The 13037-nt window shown below is 35.7% G+C and overlaps 1 protein-coding gene across 2 annotated transcripts in view; it reads left to right on the top strand.

The window, feature by feature from the left end:
- Window positions 1-13037, top strand: part of SMAP1 (small ArfGAP 1) — a 92636-nt gene that overhangs the window by 19475 nt on the left and 60124 nt on the right. For both annotated transcript variants that reach the window (XM_039730745.1, XM_039730755.1), the window contains exons 2-4: window positions 8533-8666; window positions 9340-9425; window positions 12344-12419. In XM_039730745.1, the coding sequence (XP_039586679.1) occupies window positions 8533-8666; window positions 9340-9425; window positions 12344-12419 (296 nt within the window). The remainder of the gene's footprint in view (window positions 1-8532; window positions 8667-9339; window positions 9426-12343; window positions 12420-13037) is intronic.

The following is a 13037-nucleotide window of genomic DNA, read 5'->3' as shown; positions in this document are numbered from 1 at the left end:
TGGGACAGAGTTGTGCAGGGGAAGAGTTTCATTCATGGTACTTCTACTGAGCCTATTTGGAGTTATGAATAGGTCTGCACTTAATGGATTTTTTGATGGCTTTCATGAAAAATGGTTATCCAAACCAAAAGACAAACTTGGAGGAATTCTGGCCATGAAACTCTTTACCACCTATGAGACACTGGTTAAAAATAGCTAAGCAATTCTTCTAAGGCTTGTCTTCCCACTGTTCCTTCAGTATACCTTGAACCACATGAATCTAGCTGCTATTCATCTGGGCTCTGGAATAGTGTACTTGAATTTTCTGCCTTCAGAGCAATTTCATGCTGTTGAGTTGGACTTAATTTAAAAATATGAAAACATTTTTTTAAACAGTTCTTGTTTGAGCTTCTGTCATACTTTTCTAAATGTGGTAAATTTTAAGTTGTCAAATTCTGGTCTTGACTCTTTGAACACAGGCTTACTAAGCCAGCTGTGAAAGACTGCTAACAACTACCATTTATGCCTTTTGTTGCCTTTGTTTATATAAAAAAGTATTTTGCTGCATACTTTGACACCTTAAAAGCACATAGACTGTGCTTGTGTAGTTTTCCCAGTTGTAGGTATGGAAATAAAGCAAGGAAACCTCTTCTACTGTAAAGGAAGTTATACTTAATGTTAGAGTAGATGTGACTGACATGAGAACATGCTTCAGGCTATTTGTTCTGTTTAATCAGAAACTAATTCAGTGGCTCAAGTGACGAGTAAATAGTCCTTTATCAGTAGTCTCAAGACTTAAGGTTCAAGGGCCTTGAAGAACATTTCCTAGAATAAAGATTCTTGTACTGTGGTTCTTGCGTGATTTCCTTTGCTTCAAGATCTTTATGTGAGATCTTTTATTCTTTCAAAGGTTTGCTTAATTCACAGAGTCTCTTTCAGTGGACATTAACATTGCAATTAAGCTTTTCATATTGGGGGTGGTGGGTGCTGTTTTCTTGAAGGATTTGTTTCAATCCGCCCACCCCATCAAGCCAAGGAGTCTGTGAATCAGAAATGGAGATGGTGGATCTCCCTTTTGTGTGAAAAGCTAAGCAACCACCAATGAAATTAGTAAGAGATGGTCTTTGAACCAACAGGATTAGACTTAAAAAGCATGATAGTAAATTATTTGTTTGGAGCATTTCAGTATTATTTTGATTTAATTGCTGTCTCTAATGTGTTATATTTTGAGCAGAGTAACTTGGAGGAATCTCTGTAAGTTCTGCCTTGTTCTTTTATTCTTCTCTGAGGAGCCACTGGAGAAGGGACTGTTTTGTGTTGACTCTGATCTTCTTGTATTGAATTGAATTACATAAAATACAACTGCTGCTTACTTGGTTTTTCTTCTTTTCTCTCTACCTGCTGTGAAAGGGTGCTTGTCTGCTGTTCACAATCTTTATTTGTATCTCAGCTTGGAGAAGTTACAGATATTTTTTAAATATATTCTTTTGTAACTTGGTTGAAATTTCGAGTAGCAGAGCACTTGAGCAGTATGAATTGGGTGTGGGAGTAATACAAAGAGAGAGAGCATGGGGTGTGCTTGGGTTGATGCAACGACTGAGGCTTTCTTTGGCCAAAAGTGATAGTTTTTGGGAACTGACTAGCAACCACTCAAGATGAGTCAGGTGTGTAGATTTTCTTGTAGTTAATTCTCTGTTCCACAAGATGGAGCCAGTTCTTTGGGAAATCAAGTCTGTTAAACAGCCGCAGGATTTGGGGAAACAAATGCACTTCTGGGTAAAGGGACTGCACTTCTGGGTAAAGGACAGGCAGGGTGCTGTTGAGCGAAAAAAGGAATTGTAGTCTGTCAGAAGTCTTTAAATAAGTTGGCCCAAGATAAGTTTACTAACTTTGCATCTCTAATACTGTCTGTAGCACTCTGTTAAGTGTAATTCTTGGTTTGCTTCTTTATAGAATTTCTAACTGGTAACTGTAAGAATGTAAAGTGAAAACTAGCTTTATGTTTATGTACCTCTATCATACAAACCATATTTAAAGCTAGTTTTGACAAGCTTTTTTAATTTAAAATTTTGTCTCAAAACTTATTAATTTCCTGGTAAGTTGGTTTTATACATATATTGTAAACGATGCAGAATTCTTCGCTGAGATGTAAAATGGTTGTCCTTCCCTTTAACAACACGTGTGAAATTGAAAGGCTTCATGATTGCTTTTTCACCCTAATTCAGATCTCTGTGTTCTCTATAAGTTAAAATGTTTTGTGAGAGGTGTCAGCACCTGTATTGAGCAAAAGGAGTGTTTCAGTATTAACTGCAGTTACAGAATGCGGAACAGCTGCTAGGGTACTGATGGAGGGACGGAAAATCTGAATTGGTGTAATACAAAAAGCAACAATCATTGTTCGACTTTATAGTCAAATCTGCAGTGATCTTATTCTTGTTCATTTGTGGAGGTCTCCCAGTTATGTCATGTTCAATTACTTTTCATTTTCTTTTGCCTCTTTATTTAGTTTGCTCTGGTCTCCATTGCTTGCTTTTTAATTTAGTTTTTCTTTGGGTTTTTTCTTTTTTTTCCTAGCATGTTTGTGTGACAGGTTCTCCTACTCTGGCCCAGTCTTTCCTGATAGTTTATAATATTTCTCACTAATTTCTTACTGCAGGTGGAAGCAGAGTAGAGGATGGAGTGTTGACTGAGATGTTTAAAACAGTTAAAAGATTTTTTAACTAATCAAATGGAAAGCTAAAGCAATATTTCACACTGTATTGGCTGCTTGGATTCATATACTGTTAGTATATGAAGATTTCACATTTTTTCTCATGCTGATAAAAGTACTTTTTCCTAAGCATTTTAAGTGAACTGTACTGTATAAGCCTTGTTTTGTACCTGATGCAGTACTATGCATGTGCTGTGCAAAATAAAACTTAAGCAGTTGGAGTAAAACTTAAATCATGGACATACAAACACTGATGTATTTTGTGTTTTATTTCCTTTGAAAATGCACTATACCAGCTTCAGCATTACAATTCCCAACATTATTCTTGCCCAAAGATGTTTGTCAGCTGTACTCACAAATAGATGGTTGTATTGTGTAGAAGTGCATTAGGCAGGTTTGTCAGCAAAGTGTGAATTTTTATTGTGGCTTCTTCAATCAGCTTATTTCTAAAATAGTGGAGCAGAACACATGGTCCTTTCTGAGTGAATTAATGGAGCCAGAGAAGAAAGTGGTATTTGGGAGTACGTGCACGAATGTATGTATGGCTTTTTTAAAGCACGTGCAAGATAGGAGTGCAGCTTAAATAATATGAAGGAGAAATCTGTCATCAAAAAATTGTATCCTGAAAAAAGGGAAGTGTGAGGAAAAAGTTGGAAAGATTTTGAAATATGCTGAGAGAAAAGCTTTAGCTTAACCAGAGAGTATGTAAAAATGATGCCTTTTTCACAAAATTCACACTTTGATGTGCACTTTAGAATGAAAGAGTGGCATGTGAGATTGGATAACTTTTTCGGCAATTTAAAAATTGGCTTGAAATCAACTTATTTGAAGAGTTTTATCTAAAATTATGTACATTTCTTTCAAGCTCTTTATTGCTTAAGTTTTAAACAGCTGAAGTTGTTTTTTTGAAATGTTCACAGTTTTTTAATAGCTGTAGATATTTCTGTGAGTAGGGAGAATGTTGGTGCTATACAATAACTATACTGGCATAGAAGTCTACTGTAACTAGAAATAAAGTCTCCAGGATTTTTTCTCAAATTCATGAGTTATCTAAAACATCAGAAAACTTAAAGATATAACAGGCTACGTTGTTTCTTGGTGGCTAAGTATTTATTTCATTTTTAGGGTTCAGATAGTTTCTAGCAAAGGACTCCTTAAATACCACAAATATGTCACAGTTAGTGCTGTTTCTACGCACCTGATTGAATTCTAATATATATTTGTGATGTCCCTTTGGTCAGTTGGGGTCTTGTGTCCCTGACTCTTCCTTCCTGGCCTCTTGCCCTCTCCCTGCTTGCTGGGTCGGGATGGAAAAGCAATCCTTGACTGTGCAATCACTGTCCAGCTGTAGCTAAAGAATTACTGTTACCAGAACTCCATAGGAGCTGCAATGCAGCAAGTTAACTCCATCCCTGCTAAGCCAAATATTGAGAAATGTTGCTTGGTGTTTTTCATTTAAGATGTAATAGCTAAGGCTCCAGATTAATTTCTGTGAAGCTGTATGATGGCTCAAATCCACCTTTCTGTTTAGCTCTTACAAGAAACTTGCACTTATGCTGTGTTTAAATTTCCAGTCAAAATTCATCACTCCTTTTTATGAAGGCAACTGAATTGCAGTTGTCAGTAAGACTAAATACATGCAATAAACTTGTGTGCCTAAAAAAATAACCTCGTTATTTTAAGGATTCTTTAAATTGTATGTGACCTAATGCATTCAGAATCTTGTAATGATTTCTCTGGAAGACAGCACACACCTTCACAGCCACCTGCTAAGAATTGAAATAGGAATTTAGGTCTAACCAGTAGATGATGTAAAGAAATATGGCAAAGTTTAGTGTGAAGAAAAAAAAAATAAATTATTATTCTATTGGAAGCAGCAATCTGTCTTTGGGTTGCTGAAGTTTATTCCTTTGTTCAGCTGGGCAGTGTTCCAGAGACTTCACAGTATTCTAGTATATAGTCTAGTATATGTATTGGTCATTTTCAGTCCTATGGCTTTTTTACTAAAATTAACTTTAGTAAAGGATCAGAGAGACTGAAAATATTTTCAAGCAGTTGTCTGTATCTTAGATGACTGAAGAAGTAACTTCGAGTGTATTTTTATGTTGGAATGGTGGAACAAGCTGCTGAAGTGCACATTGGCACTTCTAGTAAAAATTCAAATAGCTTTTAGAAGAACAAAATTACAATTCTATTAAAACTTACATCAAACATGACAAGTATTTCATGTTATTGTTGGCTGGCTGAAGTTGCAGTGTGTAGTGCAGTTCTTGGTAGGTAAGATAGCATTACTAATGACATGTAAAGGTGTTTTAAATAGTATAAAATAGCAGTCACCAAAATTCTTGATGTCCAGTCTTCATTGCTGAAGCCAAATATTCATCATCTTAATTGGCTAGCAATGGCTAGCAAAAATGTGTTCAGCACTTTAACCAAATTACTCTTGAAATTTATTTTTTTTAAAGGAAACCAAATGTACCTTTAAGGACCCAACAAAAAGAAACCTGTAAATATTTCTATTAGTGCAAAATATTTCCTGTGTACAGAAATAAGGATCCTTACTTCATATGCAATTTACAAAAATGTAAATTGTTTATTGAATCACTTTGAATTACTGTTGAACATTTTTCACACAAAAAGGTTTGCACCCTAGGCTTTAGGTGACTGTTGGGTTAAATCAAGCATAGTTGGTATATGTTGAACACACAGAAAATATTTTGTGACTTCTCTTGCCTAGTGTTTAACTGTGGTTATGATTGATTTGGATTAATGAAAACATTTTTTTATTTGAAGTGTTTAATATTGCATATTGTCATTACTCGGAATTAAATTCAGAGGTTACACATGAATATTTTTGTTTGGCCTCAGGTTTGCCTGTTATTCCACTGTTTAATTTGCTCCTTAATTGCTTAAATATATTTGATTTCCAAAATTTATTTCATAAATAAATACTAATTAATGAAATTCAAGCTTTTGGAAAAATAAAAACTGCTTTTTTCCAGGGGAAAGCCATCTACTTCAGAAGTTGTCTTACTTTTTGTTAACAAAGTTTCAAGTGTTTGTTAACAAGGTTTGGTAACAAAGTTTTTAACTACAATTAACAATCTTTCTTAATTTTTTTAGACTTGAGTCATGTCAAGTCCTCCTTCTCGTAGGAAGACTTGAGGCAGGGCAAGTCTACAGACAAATATATAGAATTTACCTGTCTAGGATCTCATTGCTGAGGCAGCACCTGGATAATAGGGAATTCATGTGATGTGTAGTTGTGAAACTCATCCATGGTAAAAAGTTCATAGTGATTGTGTAAACACCCTATAGGGATAAAAACCTGGGCATCATACAGATACTGTATTTAAACACCTTGTGTCCCTGTAGTAACCTGATCAAACTGGCTCCAGTTTTTAGAAGACACATGGGTTATACTTCAAGGGGAAAACTGGAGAAGCTGCTGGGTATACAAGACTTTATCTTATCTGTTTCTAAACTGTCATGGCTAGATGAATCTTTTGTACAAACTGAGATACTTCATCTACCTTAGTGGAATGCCTATGAAGGTTTTTTTATTAAGTTTCTTCTGGTGCACTATTTTAGCTGAAACTTGATTAATAGGTTGGAGGTAAATGACCTGCAAATCTCTATCCTGGAGCACTAAAACTAAAAGTGGTATAAATTTTAAGTGAGGCCTTCCCATAATATAGGTCTACCAAGTGTAAGAGTGAGTATTTTGTGTCTGTAATGTTTTATAGGGGGAAATAAAAAGGCAGATCAATAGGTTGCTTGTTGTTGAAGTATTTAAGACAGTGCAAACAGTCTCACCATTCTAACCTGACTAGTAGTAGCAGTAACATAAAATTGCCATGTGGGAAAAGATGTATTAGTTTTGGTGAGTAATTCCTAGATCTTTTGACCCTTGAAATCTAATTTTGTCATAATAGCATTTTCTTTGAAGGCTGCCAGTCATTTTAATGATTATGGTCTTAAAAGTCAAGCAGTGGACATCGAGTGTTCTGACTTTTTCAAATATTGAGCAAGATAAATTAAAAGCAAGGTGATTACCCAAAATATTGCTAGTATTTCCACTAGTAAGAGTAGTGCTTCTTGCAGCAGATGTGGGGATCTGTGAATGTGTCTTGGGATTTTCAAATAACAATTCTAAAGAATGGAGTCTAACTGAAAGGATTTCTCCTGCCTCCTTGTTTTGGCTGTTGCTTGAACAGTGCTTAAACACTATCAGAACTTCTCTCGTTCTGTTCCCCAGAGTTTAAAGGCTGAGTGGTGGGTGGGCAGGAAGCACAGCTGAGATGTCTGCTCACTGGAATTGATAATTCTGTCCCGTGTGATAAAGTGCTCAAGCAACAACGGCTCAAGGAAAGGAAGAAAGGACAATCTTGCTTATAGTGGTGTCCAAAACAAATGTTGCAGGTGCTGAAGCACAGCTTTCTAGGAAGTGACTGCACAGCTGCCTGGCCCTGGGAAGTAATGAAGAAATCCTTCCCTTTCTTTTTTCCCTCCTTTGTATGCAGTTTTTGCTTCACTTATAAAACCGTTATCTCAGTCTGCAAGTCTTCTCACCTTCCTGCTCTTTCCTCCCTGTCCTGTAGGAGAGGGGAGTGAATGAGCAGCTTTGTGGGTGTTTGCCAGGTCACACCAACACAGTCCTAAGCAAAAGATCAGGAGAGGGAAGCATAAAGCTCTTCTGTAGGTCCCAGGAAGGTGTTCATACAACATATTGATTTTGCAATGCAAACGACTGCTCTTGCAGGAGTGGTCTTGGGGCACATTTGTCATACAAAAGCAGAAAATAACTGCTTGAAATGTTTTCCAACTCTTCAGTATGCATTCTTGCTTTTGATGGTAATTATTTAATCTTTTAACTCCTTAGAGCTCAGAACTAGATGGACTTCAAAGTAGTACTTTTAACAGCAGTGATGTACAGGGCTAGAATAAAACTATATATGTGTGTATAATTAGAGAATGAATAGTAGTTTTAAGTGAAAAATCCTAAGTGTCACCGTGGTAATTCAGGCCAGCATACTTTAACTATCTCAACATGCCAGTACAGTTGAGAAACAATAGTGGTTAGTAAATGAGCCTGATTCTGTTAGAAAATCCATTTGGCTGTAAATGGTAGTTTAGAAATCAAGGGTACTGAACATAATCAGTTTTCCATCATTCTCAGATGCTTATTTTTATCAGCTGGTTTTGCAAATCTCTATATAAGCGTTTCCTAAGAGCTTGCATGCTACTGTTGTAGAGCCTGTACTCTAGGAGATATTTGTTGTATTAATACAAGATTGCTCTGCAGTTAATTTCAATTTAAGTACTGATGCATGTCTTAAGAAGCTTTTAAATGGAAAAAAAAAGGAGCAACTTCTACTTCTTCTGTTGATGCTTCATCTGAGACATAGCCATAAAGATTATTCCATGTCTTAAGAAGCTTTTAAATGGAAAAAAAAAGGAGCAACTTCTACTTCTTCTGTTGATGTTGAATCTGAGACATAGCCATAAAGATTATTCAAGATGCAAGGAAAAATCTCATTGCTAGTAAGCCAGCTTTAGAAAGTTTGTTTGTTGTATTATTTTGGAGGTGGGGAGGTGGACACAACATACAACTTTGTAGATAAATCTGACTAGTTAATGTTTTGTGACATTATTTAGAATCAGAAATCTGTGAATAAAATTATTAACACTGGAAATTGTTAAAAGTGATAGATATTCTAGATAGGCAGAGGTGAGCCTTTATTCAAGCCTGTTTGTTTTGTTGGTATAGAATTAGGCCAGAGAAAATCTGCATAGTATATAGAATTTTGAAAATAATCGATTTATTTCTACATTCCTTTTAGGACCAAGATGGGCTTCTTGGAACACTGGTGTTTTTATCTGCATCAGATGTGCTGGAATACATCGAAATCTTGGGGTTCATATATCAAGGGTCAAGTCTGTCAACTTGGATCAATGGACGCCAGAGCAAATACAGGTAGAATATCTTGAAATATGTTTCCAGTTTGGAAGGGATGTCAGGAGTACTTGTGAAAGGATTTGCATTTATCATTATGCCCTGTTTACATGTTTTACAATCCTATTAGCTTTTGCGTGTATCATACTTCTACTGTAGTGAGCCTAAGTTCATAAAACTCTCTTCAGAAGTTGTGTACCTCTCTGTATAATTTTAGAGGTATTCTACCTTACCCCAGGGACTCCGAAAGCTACTTCTTGCTTGTATCTAGCTAAAGTGTTGTAAGCCTTTTTAGTAAGGAACAGAACAGTAGCACTCACATCTGTGTGACGCATGTTTGTGTTCTTTTGGTGTATCAAGCACTGACTCTTCCAGGTATGCTCCTCTCTGAAGCCTCTTCCTGCCATCAGGCAAATTTTATTACTCTTTGTCTTCCCGGTCTGAAGAGCCACTCTGAGAGATCAAAGCTTGTCTTTCCCTGGATGGGTTAGTTTACACTGCAAACAGGATCCATGTTGCTAGCTCTGTCCATCGAGTCTGGGCCCGGCAGCCTTCCTGTACCTATGGCCACAGGGCGGTCTCCAAGTTAAAAACTTGTAATGGCCTTTAAGCACTCCACAGTAGCATTCTGATTGTTTCAGAGTTTAAACTATTGACAGACATGAACTAACTGTTTTCTACCACTTTTCCCTAGTGCATGCAGGAAATGGGAAATACTAAAGCAAGACTACTCTATGAAGCTAATCTGCCAGAGAACTTCCGAAGACCTCAAACAGATCAGTATCCTTTTGTTTTGGCTTTCACATTGAAGTGACTTTTAATGCAATTGAGATGTTATGACTGTTTCAAGGAACTGCTACATTTGTCAGCTTATGTTATTTATTTCATTGATATTGTTGTATGAGAAATGGCAGTGGAAGTTGAGAACAGTTCAGAAAAGATTTAAATTACTTCAGTCATAGCAAATCTACTTTGTAATGAGATTTGGCAAGCACCATTTATTTTTGCTTTCAGAGGAGCTGACTTCATAAATTCCCTGTTTGTAGGAAGTTAGAGTGATACTGGAGAGCTCTTGAATATTTTCTTTGTCTTGAGTAACTGCTATCTGAAGTTTAGAAACATTTGATCAGGAAATAATGAGCTGAATGGTACAGTAAACTAAGCCATTGCAACTTACTCCAGTAAAGCATGGATTTCTTTCTCTAGGTGACTAGCATGGGAATACATAAATAAACCCAAGCTCTCTCAGGGCTACCAGTTGTGTTTGTGTGTGGTTGTCACTGTGTACCTGGACGGGAAGGGTTGGAAACAAAAACGTCTGCTGGCAATAAATAACTTTTCTCATTAAATACCTTTACTGAATCACTAGGATAGTACATAATGGCATTAATTTAGGTCTGGGGTTTTTTTTCTTGATTTAATGAAGTTACTCCTTAGGTAGGATTTGCTCCACCTGATCTTATTGTAACTGTTTAGTTATAATGCGATCCTAAACACCTACTCTGAAGTGAGCTGGATCTTTCCCCAGCTACAGGAACTGATAAACTTTGTTATAACTTGATCTAAATTTGCTGTATACAAAGATGATTCTGGTTCTTCTGTTTATTAGATACTACACTCGATATATTATAACAGAAGATTTTTTTTTTTTTGGAAGAGTTAGACTCCTCATTAAAAAATGCACTGGAGCAAAACAGATAGTTTTTTTTTCATATTCTTGTAGCTTTTGCATTAAACATAAATCCTCATAAGAAAATAATCAGATAGCACCATAGTATGCCAGCTGCAATATTCTGTAACTTTATTTTAGCCATATGATCGAAATATTTTGACTAAAACTTACTCAAAAATGGATCTTCAAGATGTGTATTTTTTTTTGCTGCAGCTAACTTTCATTCATTGGTGCTACTACAGAAGAAGTAATAATGCTTTAAGCTTTTCTTGTCAGATCAGACCAAAAGTCTAATTTTTAGACTTTCAAAATAATTCTTTTTTTTCACACTGTATGCCTTGAATTAATTACGCTTTTGAATAGTTGTAGACTAACTGGTGGACTTAGTCAACTGAATATACTTAATTGTCTGTGTTTTCTTTATTAACACTGTATTGTCATGAGAGGTGATTGCAACAATTTCTGATTTATTTCTCAATTTTTGCATAACTTTGGCAGCTACTTACCTACTTGTCATTCATGACAAGCTGTTGTCTTATGGATGTTTTTTGCCTTTATTTGCCCATTGTATCAATACAAAATAGTAGTGATGCTTAGTATGTCATCAGTGTTCTGCTTGTGAATATTCTTATATTCTGAACATTATTTTTGATAAATATGAAAATATCTTGCATGTAATGATCAGTTTTGTATATGTTCATCTATATTAGTGTTTAACTTCCTGTAGCACTAGAATATACTTCTAGTTTCAAGGTAGTAAAGTGGAGACACAGGAGGAATGTGTTTGTGGGATCTGCCCAAATCTCTTGCTAAAGATCCCTCCTCATTTCTGCTTCATAATTACATGAGTGACCTTTCTAAGCATTTTTTTTTTCTTCCCTGATACTTGGCAGGGATGCTGTAATGTAGAAACTAACTTTTAGGATCATTGTGATTTTTTTTTTCTTTTTTGCAGCTTTAGTTTTCTGTTGAAAAATGTTTTTTCTAATAACAAATTATTTCCAAGTAAATATTTTTTTCACACTATTAGTACTAAGCAGTTGTACCTTCAAAGGGCTCAGATGCCCTTTGCAATTTATATATATTTGGAAAGAGGTGCAAAGCAGTGTTTTGATTGTCTTCAGGTGACATTGGCATACAGTTTGAAACTGTGATTTTTGACAATATAATTTGATGCACAGAATGAAGGGACTGAGTGCTCTGAATTCAGTGTTAATCTTAGGACACAGTATGTGGAGCTAATTGGATCTTTCCATCGATTGAGGAAAAATGCTTTGGAAGTTTGACACAATGATCCTGAGCTTCCACAGTTGGAGTATCAGTTTTTGAATGGATAATCATATTGCTGGACAAAGTAGTTAAAATGTATTCTTCAGATCCTAGTGAGCCAGCTTTACTAAATGTAAAATATTCACATTGCTTTGGATGAGCTGCTTTATGAAGCTGAGAGAATAATTGAGGAAAAAACTGGCTGTCTTTTTTTGCATTTGAGCGACTGAGTTGTCAGTTCTGATTTTCTAGAGCAAGATGCTTGCTGCTATTTCCATCTGTACTTCAATATCTTTATCACTAGTTGTTTTGGCTTTTTTTTCCCCTTCCACGGGGATGTTTGTTTTAACAGGCGACTCTCATGGAGGACTTAGTGATCTCAGAGAAGTGTTTATGATCAGCATTTGATAAATGGTATAACATGCAAATCAGAGAACAGGTACATACATTTCACCTCTTTTATGAAGAGAAAGTATTTTTTTCCCAAGTTAAGATGGTGAACTATAATTATTTACCATATATGAGTACCATTGTTAAGTATTTTCAGTCCTACAGCCATCTAGATTATAAATACCAGGTGAAAATGTCCTATTTGTGAAACACTGAGTTACTTATACTCTGTCATATTGTTTTCTTCAGAGATTAAACTGATTAACTTTGTGTAGCTTTGGGCACTGCATCAGCAGTTGTTCTATGTAGAGTGGTTGATGTTACTATTTATATGAATGCATATTTTCCTTAAACTAGCTACTTCCAGAGCTGTGGAATTTTTCATCAGGGATAAGTATGAAAAGAAGAAGTATTATGATAAAAATGCAGTTAATGCCTTCAATGTAAGTAAACACTTTAACCAAGAATTGTCACTTTTTTTTCAAAGCTATGTAAGAAAAATGTAGCAAACATTATGCATGTTAAAAAGTCTTTTACATTTGAAAACCTTTTGGCTCAGAGCTAAGTGCTTTTTTTCCTCTATCTTTTGAAGACTATTCCTAGGTTCCATAAGTTTTACCTCTGTTGTCTATTACATTTATGTCAGCAAAGCATTATGATCCAACAGGTGGCTTATTTATGATCCTTTATTTTGTGGTTTTCACTCATGGGTATTTCTTTAACAGTACAGTTTGAGTCTTTTTTATTTATCTTTTTCCATGTTACAGGGGTAAGATAGGATTACTATTTATGGTGACATAATCTTCCCTCATTCTCTGTAAACCTTGATGAGGAATCCTAGGGTGTTTTGAGCCCTTCTTCTGCTGAATTCCAGGCTGTTGTTTGTGGTGAGGTGCACTGTGGTAGCAAATACAGGCAATACAATGAGCCTGCTGTTAAATCCTGTAGCTGTGTGTTCACTGCAGTAAGTTGGTGAGTGCTTCTCCAGCAACAGAGTTTGGAGAATTTAAACCTTTACTGAAGTTCACAGTCTTCTTAGGTTTGTTTGTTTTTTCATACGT

Source organism: Passer montanus, unplaced genomic scaffold (assembly GCF_014805655.1).
Source record: "Passer montanus isolate IOZ18808 unplaced genomic scaffold, ASM1480565v1 scaffold11, whole genome shotgun sequence".
Taxonomy (NCBI): domain Eukaryota; kingdom Metazoa; phylum Chordata; class Aves; order Passeriformes; family Passeridae; genus Passer; species Passer montanus.
The sequence above is the reverse complement of the archived record's forward strand: the minus strand, read 5'-3'. Positions and strand labels throughout refer to the sequence as shown.